The sequence below is a fragment of the Squalius cephalus genome (genome assembly GCF_949319135.1).
Source record: "Squalius cephalus genome assembly, chromosome: 5".
NCBI lineage: Eukaryota > Metazoa > Chordata > Actinopteri > Cypriniformes > Leuciscidae > Squalius > Squalius cephalus.
Genome location: NC_137126.1, coordinates 48,910,743 through 48,928,727, shown reverse-complemented (window position 1 = coordinate 48,928,727; position 17,985 = coordinate 48,910,743). Strand labels below are relative to the sequence as shown.

The 17,985-nt window shown below is 35.3% G+C and overlaps 3 protein-coding genes across 3 annotated transcripts in view; 2 read left to right on the top strand and 1 right to left on the bottom strand.

Moving 5' to 3' along the window:
- Positions 1-95: 95 nt before the first annotated feature.
- On the top strand, positions 96-6,165 carry c1qbp (complement component 1, q subcomponent binding protein; the record flags this gene model as incomplete). The annotated part of the gene is made up of 6 exons (XM_079871877.1): positions 96-330; positions 2,009-2,159; positions 2,795-2,882; positions 4,248-4,343; positions 4,448-4,573; positions 5,849-6,165. 6 exons carry the CDS (start codon positions 96-98, stop codon positions 5,996-5,998), a joined length of 846 nt encoding a protein of 281 aa, XP_079728003.1. The 3' UTR covers positions 5,999-6,165.
- A 1,001-nt stretch (positions 6,166-7,166) lies between these two features.
- Positions 7,167-13,403, bottom strand: rpain (RPA interacting protein). Its single transcript, XM_079871881.1, has 8 exons — positions 13,345-13,403; positions 13,173-13,294; positions 12,147-12,332; positions 10,514-10,586; positions 9,256-9,370; positions 9,116-9,179; positions 7,530-7,670; positions 7,167-7,448 (listed from the first exon to the last, which is right to left on the bottom strand). The coding sequence occupies exons 2-8, from the start codon at positions 13,242-13,244 to the stop codon at positions 7,419-7,421; spliced, it is 681 nt and encodes a 226-aa protein (XP_079728007.1). The 5' UTR covers positions 13,245-13,294; positions 13,345-13,403; the 3' UTR covers positions 7,167-7,418.
- A 673-nt stretch (positions 13,404-14,076) lies between these two features.
- mlxipl (MLX interacting protein like) overlaps positions 14,077-17,985 on the top strand; it is a 47,027-nt gene continuing 43,118 nt past the window's right edge. Inside the window, exon 1 of the mRNA XM_079871845.1 lies at positions 14,077-14,828. Within this exon, the coding sequence (XP_079727971.1) occupies positions 14,464-14,828 (365 nt within the window). The 5' untranslated portion in view covers positions 14,077-14,463. The remainder of the gene's footprint in view (positions 14,829-17,985) is intronic.

The window sequence follows — 17,985 nt, the reverse complement described above, 5'->3', positions numbered from 1 at the left end:
TGAGGTCACGGTGTCCTTCCCCACGTGTGTGTGTGACTGTCAGTGTGATCAGCGGTCAGCAGCGCGAGCGAGCATCTCTCAGAAGAACCGAAGTCATGTTGAAGTCTGTGAGTCGCGCGGTTCAGCTCGCGGCGCGTCTGTCCTGTAGGAGCTCCGCGTCGCCCGCGTCCGCCATCAGCCCCGCGCCGCGTCTCAGCAGAACCTTCAGCCGGTCCATCTGGAGCCTGAGCGGCAGCAGCGGCGCGTCGTCAGGGTCCAGGCCGAGGCTCCTCACTGCGACGCGGGCGCTGCCGACGCTGTCCTGCGGCTGCGGGAGTCTGCACACCGAGGGTAAGCGCTCCTTGCGCTCCGTGTAAAGCTCGTTTCTATGGGATATGTGTGTAGAGGCCAACTCTAAAAGTGTTACTTTTACTATAGCTAATAACTTAATCGGTCAGAGAGGAGAAACAAGACATAAAGTACCAGAGTTAGTTAACCGAACCACTAAACAAGTTCGTTACTTGAAATACGTCAATTGAAATAAAATATTAAAAACCTATTTCAGCTATAAGGCGACTTTTAGCATTCATTTATTTAAATTAAATAAACATTAATGAACTATGGAAGCTTGTTTCCTCCTCTGAATTAAAAATAATAAAAATGTTATTACAAATTTTTATAACGCAGTTCTAGCTTTTTTCCCCCCGCAATTGTGAGTTTATATCTCTCAATTCTGACTTTTTTAAGAATTGCGTAATATTAACTCGCAATTGCGTGTTATAAAGTCAGATAAAAACTCGCAGTTCTGAGAAAAAAAGTCAGTCTGTGAGATATAAACAAAATTTGGAGAAATAGTTTGAATTGTCAGAAACAAACTTTCAGTTGTGAGAAAAAAAGTTACAATTGCAATTCTGAGAAAAAAAGTCAGGATTCTAGGAAAAGTCGTAATGGCAAGGAAAAAAGTCGTAATTGCGAGAAAAGTCAGATTTGAAAGATATAATTTAAGAATTGTGAGAAAAAAAGTCAGAATTACGAAGAACTCGCAATTGTGAGAGATGAGTCAAAATTGTGAAATATAAACTCGAAGTTGCGAAAAAAGTAAGAATTGAAAGATATAAATTCAGAATTACGAGAAAATAAGTCCGAATTGCAAGAAAAAAAGTCAGAATTTAGGGAAAAAGTCAGAATTGCGAGAAAGTCAGAATTGTGAAATATATATTCGCAATTGGGAGAAAAAAAGTCAGAATTGTGAGATCTAACTAAATTACTAACTAAAGTTTAAATGAAAACAGAAAATAACTCCTAATTCAAATAAAAAGTTACAATTGCAATTCTGAGAAATAAAGTCAGGATTCTAGGAAAAGTCGTAATTGCAAGGAAAAAAGTCGTGATTGCGAGAAAAGTCAGAACTGAAAGATATAATTTAAGAATTGCGAGAAAAAAAGTCAGAATTACGAGATTAAAAACTCGCAATTGTGAGAGATAAGTCAAAATTGTGAAATATAAAAACGAAGTTGCGAAAAAAGTAAGAATTGCAAGATATAAATTCAGAATTATGAGAAAATAAATTCAGAAATACGAGAAAATAAGTCCGAATTGCAAGAAAAAAAGTCAGAATTCTGAAATATGTATTCACAATTGGGAGAAAAAAGTTAGAATTGTGTACGCAATTCTGACGTAATTACAATTTTTATTCTGTGGCGGAAACATGCTTCCATAATAAACACTATAGAGCTATTTTAAAAAAACATAATCTAATCTAACTAAAGTTTAAATGAAAACAGAAAATAACTCCTAATTCAAATAAAAGGTTACAAGATTAATTAGAATATTCCGTGATATTAAAGGTGATGTCATATCCTGCAATATTTGCATATGTATCATCAGAGCATGGCAACAGGAGGCCTTGAGATTGACTGACAGACGCCAGGAGACGAACGACAACACGTCACATTAACCGACCAATGAGATCTCATGATTCATCACTAGTGTTGTTAGTAAATCATGCATGTGTGTCTTTATTCTCCAGGCGATAAAGCGTTTGCAGAGTTTCTCACTGATGAAATCAAAGAAGAAAAGAAGATCCAGAAGAACACGAGTCTTCCTAAAATGTCCGGCGGGTGGGAGCTGGAGCTGAACGGCACAGAGGCTAAACTCATCCGCTCGCTGGCCGGAGAGAAGTATGCTGGTGTTTCATTCAGACAATCAGATTAATATGCTAATTCAAAGAAGTGTGTTATGTTGCTGTTTGAGCATGAAAAAGCTCTTAGTTCTCCTCTATATCAGAGTCAGTGTTTCTGAACTCCTGAAACACCTCCATTGTAGTCTTGAGTTTCTTCCGGGAACACGTCACAATATTCCTCATTATAATAATTCATGCGCAAAATAAAGGGGCGGGGCCTGTTTGAGTTAGTTAGTAGTGTGTTAAACTGGCGGTTATGGAAAGGGGCGGGACATTTCCCAAACACACTCAAAGCGCTCAACCAATCACAACACACTGCTCCAGCTGACCAATCAGAGCACAGTGTGCTTTTCAGAAGGAGGGGCTTCATAGAGACAGGAAGTAAACAGAGCATTACTGACAGACTGGGAAGAGAGGAGCCGCAACAATGGAGAATGAGGAAAATAATCAACATTCAAGCAGGAAAACCTGTTCCAGTAGAGCCTGAAAACAAGAAGACTTTAAAAAAGGCACAATAGATTCTCTTTTAAATGTATTGAGCAGATTTATAAAGTGTCATCTGCAGAGCTTTTATGATCGCTTGTGTCCTCCGCTGTAATAATACATCATTTGTGATGTGTGTGTGTTTGACAGAGTCACCGTCACGTTCAATGTGAACAACAGCATCCCGCCACAGCTGGAGGAAGAGCCCGAGCAAACGCAGAAGGGTCAGGAGGAAGAGGTATTGTGTAACAGCCGGGGAAACTGGGATACCTAGCTACCTAAATCCCTCAAACCGTTCAAGTCGTTGCCATTTTAATTGTTGTTATGTGATGTTACAGTAGTGAAGTGGAGATTTTAGAAAATAAAGGTTACAACATAAAATCACAAGTATATGTGAACATTTTATATATAAAGTCAGAATTGCGAGATATAAGCACAATTTTGAGAAATAGTCAGAATTGCAAGGTAAAAGTCAGATTTGCGTGATAAAAATTCATAATTGCAAGGTAAAAAGTCGCAATTGCGTAAAGAAAGTCAGAATTCTAAGAAAAAAGTCAGAATTGCGAGATAAAAGCACAATTTTGAGAAATAGTCAGAATTGCAAGGTAAAAGTCAGATTTGCGAGAGAAAAATTCAGATTTGCAAGATAAAAATTCAGAATTGTGAGGTACAAAGCCGTAATTGCGAGGAAAAAAGTCAGAATTGTGAGATATAAGCATAATTTTGAGAAAAAGTCAGAATTGTTAGAAACACTCATTACGAGGAAAAAGTCAGAATTGCGAGGTAAAACGTTGCAGTTGCGAGAAAATAGTCAGAATTCTAAGAAAAAAGTCAGAATTGGGAGATAAAAGCACAATTTTGAGAAATAGTCAGAATTGCAAGGTAAAACGTCGCAATTGCGGAAAAAAAGTCAGAATTCTAAGAAAAATATCAGAATTGCGAGGTAAAACGTCGCAGTTACGAGAAAAAAAGTCAGAATTCTAAGAAAAAAGTCAGAATTGGGAGATAAAAGCCCAATTTTGAGAAATAGTCAGAATTGTGAGATTTAAATTCGCAATTGCGAAAAAAAATAAGTCAGAATGTGAGATATAAACAAAATTTGAAAAAAGTTAGAGTTGTGAGAAACAAAAAGTCAGAATCGCAATTCTATGAAAACTGTTAGAATTGTGAGGTAAAAAAATCGGAATTGCGAGAAAAGTCTAAATTCAGAATTGTAAAATATAATGTCAGAATCGCAATTCTAAGAAAAAGTCAGAAGTGCGTGAAAAAACTCGTAAAAAATTTTTACTCCCAAATTTTTGGCTGATAAATTATTTTCCAGCTTGGCATAACTATAAAAATGTATATTCAGTATTACAATGCCCATGGAGTTAATTTCCGTATTCTAGAAATCACACTTTTAAAATCAGGCCTACTGGTTGGACGAGAGTTGTTGAGGGGGTGAATTAAAATCAGAAATAATATATTGATTTTCAGTCGTTCTAGATTATTTTAATGCTTGTTTAGTTTTATTTATGAGTGTGAGACGCTGCTTTAAAGACGTTGCAGACTCGAGCGGCTCGACTAGCTTGTTTCTGATGCATCTTTCCTGTGTGTGTTTTAGCCTGACATCGTCTCGACGCCCAATTTTGTGGTTGAGGTGACCAAACAGGGCACGAAGAATTCACTAGTGTTCGACTGTCATTTCCCCGAGGATGAGGTGGGTTTCATTTATTCATTCCTCTTCCGTCTGTCGCACAGAGCGTTCACAATCAAAAGATGTGTGTTTTCTCATTCATCTCACTGGATCTCATGTGTGCACAGACTAGTCACGGTGACGGCGAGGAGGAGAGCGACATCTTCTCCATCCGAGAGGTCAGTTTCCAGCCCGAGGGCGACACGGACTGGAAGGAAACCAGTTACACGCTCAACACAGACTCTCTGGACTGGGTTAGTCAAGTCTTCGTTTCTCTAGCGCTTCATACACTGCAGATCGTTTCTGAAAATAAGTCAGTGTTGCAAAGTAACAAATAAAGTTTCAGCTCCAGTGTAATTATTCAGCTCAATTCAGTTCAATAACAGTTCATCAATAATTATGAAATTAATTTGAATTTGGATCTGTCATTTTTTCACACCGCTAGAGGGCGCATGATGTATTTATGTTGTCAAGTTGGCACAGAGTTGCTTTATTTTTCCCATAGGGATTTTTAATAAAAGTCTTCTTTAAAGTGTTATAAGCCATGAACCAAACCAATCAGCTATATATATATATATATATATATATATATATATATATATAATATGTGTGTATATGTATATATATACAATAAAACAATATATTTTAAGTTTATTGCAAAAATAAATGTATATATACATATACCCATACATATATATACATTTATATATATGTATATATAAATTTATATACATTTACATACATATATACATATATATATATATATATATATATATATATATATATATATATATATATATATATATATATATATATATATATATATATATCAACATTTCAGTATTTTGAGAGCGTAGAGAGATCGACTACATTTATTTTGCTTGTTTCAATTCTGATTGGTGGAATTTTCTATACAGCATTATGGGTAATGTAGTTTTTCACCACAAATTCAGAAAATTTGTATCAGAAAAAAACTTGTACACTTTAACAGTTTATTATTAGTTCTCGTTAAAAATACATTTTTACTCCTAGAGCCCAACTCTTATTAAATAGATTTTGTAAAAAGTGCATAAAATAACTTTTTTTTGGTTGTTATTTGTTTTTGACAAAAGAAACAGACAATAAATGGATTGGAATATACAACTTTGTTCAAATGGATATTGCATTTTATATTTAATCTAGCACACAAAATAATGACGACGTGTAGCTGTGAATTTGTCCTAGTTTTAGATAGTTGGTTTTGTTTCATAAACAGATTAATTTTAAAATGCAATATCCATACCTTTGAACAAAGTTAGATATTCCAACTCATTTACTATTTTCTTTGGTAGACCGCTTTAGAAAGATAATCCATGATGTAAAAATAGGACGAATTCACGGCTATCTATCTATCTATCTATCTATCTATCTATCTATCTATCTATCTATTGTAAAATAGAAGATAGAAACATAATCCATGCAAGTTCACAGATGAGAATGTTTAACGGACCGATCATATAAACGCACGCCTGTGACCTCTGACCCCTCAGGCCCTGTACGATCATCTGATGGACTTCCTGGCGGACCGCGGCGTGGACAACACGTTTGCGGACGAGCTGATGGAGATGAGCACGGCGCTGGAGCATCAGGAGTACATCAAGTTCCTGGAGAATCTCAGCACTTTCGTCAAATGCAAATAATCTCTGTGAAGCTTCTGATGACACAATGAAGATGAAGAACAGTTTTGTATTTAATTTTATAACATTTTTTCAAGTTATGTGCACACCGGTTCAGATGTCAGATGGCTTTACAGGTCGAGAATGTGAACTAAACAATTATGAGAAATAAAACTGAGGGGAAATATGGAGACGTTTGTCCTGCTTTACTTTCAATATAATATAAGTGTTGCTAAAAGGCAAAGATTCACATTAATGTAATGGTTTAGATAGATAAATGTTCAGAGTTAATTTGACTTCCTGAAGACTGACATTTACATTTATGCATCAAACCAAAGCGACTTAAGAAAAAGTAATGCATCAAAAAGCCAACAATATTAGTAATATTCAGTGCCAGGTTTATTACACAACTAGATTAGGAGAAATCGGCATGAAACATGCAGGACTTCCTGTGACTAAACATTGAAAGATATTATAGATATTATTTTTCATGGTGCAGAAATAACCCACTTTATCAATGATAAAAAAATAGTGAGTCTATGATGAAGTAACAAATGTTTTGTTGAATTTGCCTGCAATGTGTAACAGAATCAATCTCACAAAAACATGCTCTTATTTCACCCCCAAAAATAAGATGCGGTGTTTTATTATATAAAGACTATTATTAGGACATTAAAGTTTCTGAATCGTGAACCTCCCAACCCACCAATTTGTGTAATGCAGAATAAAGTAAAGTGGCTCAATAGATTTTTATTCTCAAAGATTCAATACTTTTACTTAATAAATGCTTCATATTTATAAAAAATATGATTTTAACAAAATTAAAGTGCTTAACTGCAGCATTTTCATTGAAATAGTCAATGCAAAAATTTGTATATTTCTAAAATTTGTTTTATTGCATCATTTACTTCTGATTTATGAGGTGAAATGTCAAGGACATGTTCATGGCCAGATTTGTAAGATTTAGGGTACGTTTACACGACAATGATGCACTACAACTGGAAACTCTTTTCGCATACAGACGACAAAATGATCCCTTTTCACAAGGATCCACGAAAACAATTGAAACCAGTTTTCAAAAGTTTGCGTTTTCAGACCCTCAAAACACCATTGCCGTGTAAATGAACGCAAAAAAAGTTTTGCTTGTGGCTAAATATACAGCCGTAGTGCATTTAAAGGGCCGTTACACAACAGTTTTCAACAACAACAAAAAAAGTATACATTAAAAAGTCTACAAAAAGTATACATTTTGAAGGCCTGAAAACAAAACTTTTGAGTGCAAGTAATGAAAACACTCATTATCTCTGTGTAAAACTACAAAAAGTTCTTTACAGTTCTGTAGTTTAACATCACGACTCAAATAAAGGTAGGGAATGATACAGGTTAAAAATAATTCTTTATTTCACAGAAATAACATTTAAAAACATCCGTGAGGAAGAACGGCTCACAGGACGACGGACAGATAGTCACACACCTGGGAAGAGGAAGAGCAGATCATGTGATTAGAATAAATCAAGATGCAGAAACGAACTGTGGTCACGTGACGTATGCACACCTTGCAGCTGATCATGAGGTTGGGGGATCCGTCAGTGTTGAAGGCCATGGAGAACGAGGGGTTGTGGAGACAATCCTCCATGTGCTCCGTCACACGTCTCTCTAGAAGAGACTGTAAAACCTCTGAGGAAACGTTCCTGCCCTGTGGAGACATGAGCGCAGGTTACTACACGTGACCCTGGACCACAACACCAGACACATGGGTCAATTTTTTTGAATTTGAGATGTATGCATCATCTGAAAGCTGAATAAATAATCTTTCCATTGATGTTTGGTTTGTTAGGATAGGACAATATTTGGTTGAGACACAACTATTGAAAATCTGGAATCTGAGGGTGCAAAAAATCGAAACATTGAGAAAATCTCCTTTAAAGTTGTTCATTTATGTTGGCGATTGTGCTGCATTCACTCACACAAATACATGTTTGATATATTTACAGTAGGAAATTTACTAAATATCTTCATGGAACATGATCTTTACTGAATATCCTCATGATTTTTGGTATAAAAGAAAAATGGATAATTTTGACCCATACAATGTATTGTTGGCTATTGCCACAAATATACCCGTGCGACTCGAGACTGGTGACGTGATCCAGAGTCACATATACTAATCTCTAATGGCCTGGCCACATAAACTTGTGCTAATAGTGGAGTTAATAAAATGTTCAGTATATTCTACTCCATCCAGACCAATCGAATAATGCATTTATGGTAACACTTTATAATAAAGTGTCATTTGTTACCATTAGTGGTTAACTTGAACAGTATTTACTAATTTTAGTTCATTTCAACATTTACTAACACATTTTTATTTTTTTAATGTTAACATTAATGCACTGTGAACTAATATGAATATTAAATAAGATTATTAAATGCTGTAAAAAACTATATTACTCATAGTTAGTTCATGTTAGTTAATGCATTAACAATCAGACCTTATTGTAAAGTGTTACTGGATTTATGAAACCAAGTGTCTATATTACTAGTGAAATAAAATGGTGTAAGATTTACTTCATGTGAAATTAACTAGCAATTTCAGAGTGAAAATTGTAAAGAAATGCCAAGTAACACATTTAATTTAACTGTAGAAAATATTTTTTTTTCTTGTAAAACGTACTTACAACTTTGAGAAATCCATTTTATAGGTGCTATCATGTAGAATTGAGAAACTCTAGTTGTTAGCGACACCGGTGGCCGTGAAGTGAAACTGCAGCAGCACTTACTGCTCGATTATAAAGTATATCTGAGACTATAGACTATATAGATCTGACTCTGTGAGACTGTAGTTTGAATGAATCTCTTTTCTTTGCACGACACATTGACATTACAGTCCAGAACGGCTCTTTCAGCATTATCCTGAACATTGTATAAGCATTAGTTTCATGTGTCAGTGAACAGAAGAGAGGCTCTCGGTGGAAAACACATCTGAGATTGAAACGTCCCGAGTCCTGAACATAAAAATCAGTCGACAGGCTTTCAGAGACGAGCTATGAAGTCGGGGAACATCTCGCTTTTACGTTTCGTTACATCGGCAATAAAAAAGTGATTAAATCTTACATATAGCCCCTGTAAAAGCGTACTCACAATGGTGTTGACGTAAAGGCCACACGGACATGACGTGAAATGACTGTTCACTGTCAGATTATTCCTGCACAGAGAGAGTAACACATGTTATTAAGATCGATGGGCTTTGCAGGAAAGATTGGTTTATGGCAAACACTTACACATGACATATAGGGCATATGATCCGTCCACCCTGCTCCATTCCCTCCAGCACTGAGTCCAGATACTGCTCCTCATAGCGCACGCTACGGTTATACTCCTCCAGGATCGACAGCTCTGAAGGAGGACACACATTTACTTATGATTCAACACATATCAGCAGCAATGGCTGTATTCATGCCAATCAACAGTATTTCAACTTAAAAAGTAATTATGATTACAATCAATACATTGTTTACAATAACTTATTTTTTCTTAAAAAAAAAAAAAAAAAATCAATATACAAAATCAGACACATATTCAAATAGTAATAACAGTAATAACTAGAATGTACATTTCCTGAAGAAAATGTGAGTGGGTGCTTGTAGTGGCATAACTCGCCACTCGGTTGCTAGGGTGCGGTTAGCTAGTTTTTATCAATATGCTAACATGTTTAACATTTTGCTAGCATGATTAACATGTTGTTAGCATTATGCTAGCATGATTAACATGTTGGTATCATCATGTTAACATGATTAGCATGTTGCTAGCATGATGCTAACATGTTTTAACAAGATGCTAACATGTTTTAACAAGATGCTAACATGTTTTAGCAAGATGCTAACATGTTTTAACAAGATGCTAACATGATTAGCATGTTGCTAACATCATGCTAGCATGATTTGCATGTTCCTAACATGATGCTAGCATGATTAACATGTTTGCTAACATGATGCTAACATGTTTTTAACAAGATGCTAGCATTATTAGCATCTTGCTAGAATCATGCTAACATGATTAGCATGTTGCTAACATGATGCTAACAAGATTAACATGATGCTAACATGTTTATAAACAAGATGCTATCATGATTAGCATGTTTTTAACATTAGCATTTTGCTAACATGTTTTTTAACAAAGATGCTAACATTATTAACATTTTGCTAACATAATGCTAACATGATTAACATGTTTGCTAGCATTATGCTAACAGGATTTACCACGTTGCTAGTATACCATGATTTACCCTGATTTACTAGTATGTTCTAGTATGATTTACCACTAATAATGTTTACATAGAATCTTTCAATTTAATATTTGTCAGAAATTCTAAAATTATTACCTTTTTTAAAATGTCCATTAATATATCGTCTAATGAGAGACACTGGAATAATCTTGAGTGGTTTAACACATCCCCCACACCTCTGAACCCATGCATCTCCATCACGTCACAGTGAACTCTGACATGATCTGGATCTGATATAGAGAGGAAGAGCTAACCTTGCGCTACGAGCTCCTGCTGGATCTCCTCAAACGCTGAGAGCTCGTCAGACTCCTGCTGTGCGGAGTAAACCTGAGGAGCAAACACACACACTTGAAGACGAGAACATCCCTCTGTGTGCGCCACATACTCACACTGCTTAACCATTACGCATCTTCACACGCTTACATATTCAATAATTCACATATTCAAATTAGAAACAGAAATTTTTTTTGATAAATGGTTTAATATAAAACATAACTTTTGTTGCCGATCTATTCAACCCTAATGGTGATATTTTATCATATAAAAAAAGTTTAACAAATTGAATTCTGTGATGAAAGCAATAAAAAAAAATTCTAAACGACTATCTGTTATTTCTCGCTTTTAAGTAACGTTTATTCCTCAACTTTCTCAGTCTCAAAACAAATATCACATAGCCAATAAAATGAGAGAAGTGCACTTTAAAACTCTGCAGAAAATCTACCCTTGCAATGCACTTTTTATGCATAAAAACTGCATTTTTTTATCTTGCATAAAAATCCAGATGCTTAAATTTATGCATATTCTGAAAAAAATGTAAAAGTGAAGACATTTGTCATACATATTTCTTTTCTTGTAATGTTTCATCACTTTTCTGGACGATTTGAGTTCCTTTTGTTTCTATGTTTCCTTTTGTTTCTGTAAAGTTAATATGAACTATAATTTAAACACATTAAGGATGTTATTTGTCTTTTTGAGAACCAAAGCAAGTCATTATAAGAACGTACGGTTAACTTCCTTATTCTTGTGGCAAAATATTATTTTCAGGTTTCTTTAGATAATACCTACTTTTATGGAGTTCTTATGCGAAGTAGAACATTTAATCAAATCACTAAGAATAATTAATAATAAAAAAATGCACTTCTTTTTTTTTTTAAAGAGATATGACGAGAACTTCATATTTCAATGTAATTTTTTTTTTTTTTTTTTTTTTTTTTTCTTGTTTCGTTTTCTTGCCTATTTTTGTCTGACGGGATTGTTATATTGTGCTAGAATAAGTGATATACACTGTGTATAATGATATACACATTAGTATTTTCACCCCCCAAAAAATAGTTTTAAGCCAGTTATTAATATATTTTACTGTAGTTTGTTAGAATGAAATATCAGTTTACTTTTCCAAACGTTCATTTAGCCATTTATTGTACTAATTATGTTACATTAGTGTGTATATTTGCTTGAAAATGTTTAAGATCCTGTAAAAGACTGTTTGCACTATGGTCATTTTTCTTGCAATAAAAAAAGTTTGAATATTAAAAAGCACTAATGAGATTTGAGGAGATTTTCAGTGAATAACTTCAATTTCACAATATACAGAGTTGATGCAAACTCTTTTAGAGTTGATTAACTTTAACTCTATTGCACATATGTATCAGGAAAACATCAATAACACTTCATATTAGTATGCATATACACAGCATGTACTATATATATACATTTACATTTTCTGTAAAGCTGCTTTGAAACTATGTGTATTGTGAAAAGCGCTATAGAAATAAATGTGAATTGAATTCAAATGTAACAAATATAAAGTGTCCTTTATATCCTCAGTGGAGTGTAAAACCCCTTGATCAATGTCTGCGGTTCGCGTGTCTCAGGAACATTACGCACATCTCTGATGCAGTCTCCGCCCCACAGCGACGGGAGCCTGTGATTGGCCGACTGCAGTGCGCTCCACTCCTCCTCCATCACCTCCTGCACCAGCAGAGACCGGCTCGATCCGGTCGGATCCTCTCCCATCTGTCTGAACCTCTCCAGCAACCGCGACCGGCTGTTCTTCAGACGCTCCACACAGCGCTGCGAGACAGAGAACATCACATGATCATCTTAAAGCCTTTCTCAAGTTCATGGTGTTAAAGTCCCTCCGTAGTCAATTATTATATCCCTTAAAACTCATCTTTGATCACCAAAATTACATATTAAAACGTTTTTTAATCTTGAATTTTTTTTCCTCATGCCTTAAAATAGCTTGAATGCAACTCGACACCCTTGCCTCATTTAGTATATGCGGTTCTATGAATATGCAAATTAGCCCCGCAGTTTGTGACGTCAGAAACAGCAGCGATTTCAAAGCGTGTTTTTGAGACTGTCTTTGGTTCACTGCAGTTTTAAGGAGGAAATACTCAGCAATGCTGTCGACTTATGAATTTACACATGGTTTGTCTAAAAGCAGATTAAAAACACCACATAGACGCATTTAAACAATTTAAAAACTGGATTTTCACCACAGGGGGACTTTAACAAATATATATATATAAAAATAAAAAAAAATCAGATGCAAGCTAAAATTCACATTCTAATTCTAAATATTTCTCATTTTCTGTGAGTTTATTTTGAATTTATGGTTTAATTTTTAATTCAATCCATATAAATACCGTAAGGTCTGGGGAAGTGTTTTGGTTCGGTTAGACAAGTTTTTGAGAGATTTCAGGCTGTGGGCTCGTAAATATATTAATAATTTATCGCCATAAATAACTTTAAATTACTGTAAATGGCATGAAAATAATGTCACAACGTAATTGTCCTAAAAATGCATTTTATTTAACATTCATGATTCACTGTATGCAAAATATAATGCTTCTCTCTTTTATAATATGACCGTACTATAGCTGTTGAAAAAGCAAACATGACATTTACCTTCCTGTAAGTTTCTTTCCATGGTGGAGTCGTGCCTTTGTACATGGATCTGTGTCTCTGAACCGCGTCCATGCTTCGACTGGACCTAAAACACTTCCACAGAACTCAATCCCAGAGAAAACTCAATCCCAGAGATACTCAATCCCAGAGAAAACTCAATCCCAGAGAAAACACAAACAAACCAAGCGGATGGCCGTCAATCGGTGACTTTTAACCTTCCGCTGACGTCACACATACCCGGAAGTTGTTTCAGCGCTCATGGGATTTGTAGTCCGTAATCTCTCTGAGTGGGTTTATAAAAGCTATTTACTCACAGTTAGTTATTATTGTTATTATTATTATTATATTGTTGATTTAATTTAAAGTTATTTTTTACTCAATTTCACTTATTTGTATTCAGATTGTTTCTATTTGTGTATGCATTTTGTAGAAGTTATTTTTAGATAAAATATATTAATTTTAAAATAAATATTATTAATAATTACTATTAAAATATGAATATAATAATATTAAAATAAATATAGATAAACCATGCAAGATAATATTTACGTTTCACATAATGTCTGTTTCGTTGTATTTATTTTTGTTTAAATAAATGTATTAATTATTTATGAATGCATGATTATTTTACCTTTTGTGATATTGTATTAGTTATAAAGCATGACCTTTTGTTTGCATTAAATATATTTTATTTACCGGTATAAAATATAAAAATATACACTATTTATACAAACTGTATAATTTATTTAAATTATATATTTTTAATTTAAATTAATATTTCTTAAAATAAATATAACAATACACAGATCTGTTTTACAAGATATGCTGTGTGTAAAAAAGATGCAAAAAAAAGGGTCAGAATTTATTATTTATTCGGTCACGTGGTACAAGTAGGAGCTCCCAGCTTACAACATATAAATTACGAGCTCTACGAGGACGTGAATGCTTTTTACAAGTTGAAATCTCGTATTTACGGTGTTATTACGACATGGCGTGCACGCGCCTCTACTAGACCAGGACATATTTACAGATCAAATATACTCTTACTAATTATAGCATCTTACTAACATGATGCCACCACAACAGAGATCAGAGATCAACTCTTGCACAATTGTGCGCGGGTTTAAACTGCCTCGGAGAGTTTGAAACAGCTCAATGCAGTGTTTTAATCAGTGGGTTTTGATCATTCCTGATCTTTGACCTGTTGCATACTAAGTATGCAGTGGGGCAGAGCGTGCACGCGCCTCCTCACTCAGATGGCGTTTTTCTCAGTGAACTGCTTTTGAACAGCATGACAGCAGAGAATAACACTATGGCAAAGCCAGAATACTCAGAAACTGCAGAACCTAATCAAATCGGACCGGATTCGGAGTCTGATTCGGATCCGGATGACCACTTGCCCAGTGTGGACGCAGGAGTCGGATTCGGATCCGTCCGGCGGATTCAGGTGATCCACAGCGGGCACTTCATGGTTTCCTCGCCTCACAGCGACTCAGTCAGGAGGAGAAGCGCAGCTCTTTATAATTATTATGATAATTATGACACTGTTGCTAAACCGGACTGCCAGACCTACAGCTTCGGTCCACTGAGGTCCAGACGACTGAGCATCGACCCAACTCTCACGCGCCTGTTTGAATGTATGACACTGGCATACAGGTAAAACAAACCTATCATTTAACTCGAATTTACCTTATCTGCTTTACTATAAACAGTTGAAGTACAAATTTACCTCTTGTTAATGTTTACATCACTATAAAACTGATTGAACTTGCACCTCACAGCAATGTTTACTTAACTGTAAAACAGCGAATGTTTTTAGTGTTTTTAGTCATATTTTTAGTGAAATTCACCTAATGGCAGTGTTTATATTGATACAAAACATCCAAATTACAGTTCAATTTCAATTTAACTTAGATTTTTACCTCATAAAACATTATAATACAGTTGATCTACCTTGCAATGTTTAAATAAGTGAATAACCATTAAAGTACAAATATAATTGACCATTCACCTCACTGTTTAGGCTACATGTTAAACTATTTGTAAATGAAAACGTAGTTATATTTAGATAATCCACTTTCAGTGATATTTATTGCAAGGGGTGGGCGATGTGACCAAATTCTTATTTCACGATAACGATATATATCACAATAGTGATTTTTTTGTTATTTTTTTGTTATTTGATCACATTTCTGTTAATAAAAAGCAAATTACAAACAAAAATAAGACAAATACAATATTACTAAAATATGTATTAAATTAAGTTTTTCAGGGTCAGGTTTACTTAACAAGAACACTGGGTTGATTCAATGGTCAAATTTGGACAAACCCATCTGTTGGGTTTTTGGGTTGAAACAAGCCAATATTTTTTTTAGTGTAGTTAGAATTAGTACAGAAACTTAATCAAATGTAATACAATTGCATAGTCTTCACCGTATCAATTAAATATAAATGTATTCTTATTAAAGCTAAAAAAGTTATTCAGTCAAGAGCTGTAAGTTATTTTCTCTTTTGTTTGATTACGATTAATGACACAGAGCCTCAGGTTTATTAGGCTCCTGTCACTTTAAGACCAAACGCACTGATCCATTATACTGATACACATCCGGTTTACACCCAACTTTGTACTTTCACTTGAGACTTAACCAGCTGTGTTTGCATAAATACTCCCTAGATGGGCATTTTGACATAATTGCGTGTGTATTCGACCATTCAAGCGCAATAAGACGTGAAAGAGAACTGAATTCACGATCGCATGCTGAGAAACGCAGCTTTCTGTGCACCGCATTGAGTTCTTTATCGCTGCTTATTTCGCTTAAAAACACTTTTCAACATCAAGCACGTCCCAAATTTGCCATCGCATTTGCGATTTTTTTATCCATTATTACAAATTTGCCCATTATTACACTTTTTACATCAACCACGTCCCGCTCTTTATATTCTCATTCAGGCATTTCATCACTTTGAAGTGTCAATAGTGCTGTGATGTGATATATTTACATTACGCAATAAAGCAAATAGAGATGCACCGATATAAACATGTTGGCCGATACCGATAACCGATAATTCTTTATTTAAAAGCCGATAACCGATATATTGGCCGATAAATCTAAATCCAAATTTTTATATAATTTTTGAGAGCCGGATTATAAAAACGAAAGTCTCACACCATTAAAAGCCATGTCCCAAACACAGAATTATAATGTTCTATTATTAATTCTATGCTAATTTTATGTAGCCGATATGACAGACTTGTGTTGCACTTAACCGTATTTTCCTTTTTGAAGTGATTTCAATCATATTTCAAGTAATTCAAAACCCTCATGTTGAACAGTGCGCATCTGAAGAGTCTCAGCTGAAGGAAATAATACATTATTTATCGGGTTTAAGATATTGGCTAAATTTTCTAAGTCGGGCCGATAACGGTAACATTAAAAATTATCATATATCGGCCGATACCGATATGGTTGCTGAAATATCAAATAAAAATAGCAAAATCTCTAACGATAGACATTTTATAGATAGATCTATATCGTCATACCATCAGCCCAAGTCATGAATAAGAATGATGTAATGCTAATATAAAAATGAGTGAATGAAAAAGCTTTGAATGCACCACTAATGGTCTTTCTAATATCTTATTACATTTTTAATGCAAGTTAATAAAGTTTCACCACTCAGTCTTGCTTTCGAAACAGCTGTGAAATCCTTGACTGAGTAAAAAAAACCTCCTCTGGACTTTGATAGGAGTTGGAAGACAAACGAGGGGAGAGTTATAGAGTAACGAGGGTAGAGGAATCCACACCACTTTCTCCAAAACATGCTCAGATTTTCTTTCTTCACCCACAGTGATGCAACACACAGACAGCACTGTATTGTTTAGCTGTCTCACCTCTGACCAGAGTCTTGAATGCCTTATTTACTACAGTATATCGAGACATTTACTTGCTTTAAACCTTTTTTAGGTTTGCATGTTGGCCCATTAAAAGCTTTGAGTGTTTTTGTCTGTGTGCTGGTGTTCCACAGCCTATAATAAATGATTTACCTAAATTTAAAGGCTTATCTTTAAGGTTTTGCAGTGTTGCCTTTACTTAAAACATTCGTTATTCTTTGCTGTTTCCATATGCTAATGATCGTCAAAAGACCTGGAGAAACTTGTTGGAAATATATTGTGATGCAACGTCAGTATATCTTTGGCCGTGAGTCAGCAGTAGTGAATTATTACATGCCAATGACCCGACGTCAAATGAAACGAGGAATCATGTCAGCTTAGAAAGGCTATCAGAAGCATCTACTCGTATCACCACATATGACAATAGCATTATGACTGTTGTTATTGGCCTGTGAGATACAGATATTGCGCCATAAAAACACTGTGAATGTTCTCTGATTGCATTTGTACTGCAGAAGTTAAGTTATGGGTCACTATATTGATCATATTTAGGGTTAAAGGGTTAGTTCAACCAAAACTGAAAAATGTCGGGTCAGAGGTCACTCGTCATGCGTCGGGTCAGAGGTCACTCGTCTCGGGTCAGGTCAGAGGTCACTCGTTATGCGTCGGGTCGGGTCAGAGGTCACTCGTCATGCGTCGGGTCAGATGTCACTCGTCTCGGGTCAGGTCAGAGGTCACTCGTCATGCGTCGGGTCGGGTCAGAGGTCACTCGTCATGCGTCGGGTCAGAGGTCACTCGTCATGCGTCGGGTCAGAGGTCACTCGTCTCGGGTCAGGTCAGAGGTCACTCGTTATGCGTCGGGTCAGAGGTCACTCGTCATGCATCGGGTCAGAGGTCACTCGTTATGCGTCGGGTCCAAGC

Coding starts and splice junctions, on each gene's coding strand:
- rpain (XM_079871881.1), bottom strand. CDS start 13,244: ATGGACGCGGTTCAGAGACACAGATCCATGTACAAAGGCACGACTCCA. Junction 9,371..10,513: donor GCAGGAGCTCGTAGCGCAAG/GTTAGCTCTTCC, acceptor GTCCTCCTTCAG/AGCTGTCGATCCTGGAGGAG. Junction 9,180..9,255: donor ATATGCCCTATATGTCATGT/GTAAGTGTTTGC, acceptor CTCTCTGTGCAG/GAATAATCTGACAGTGAACA.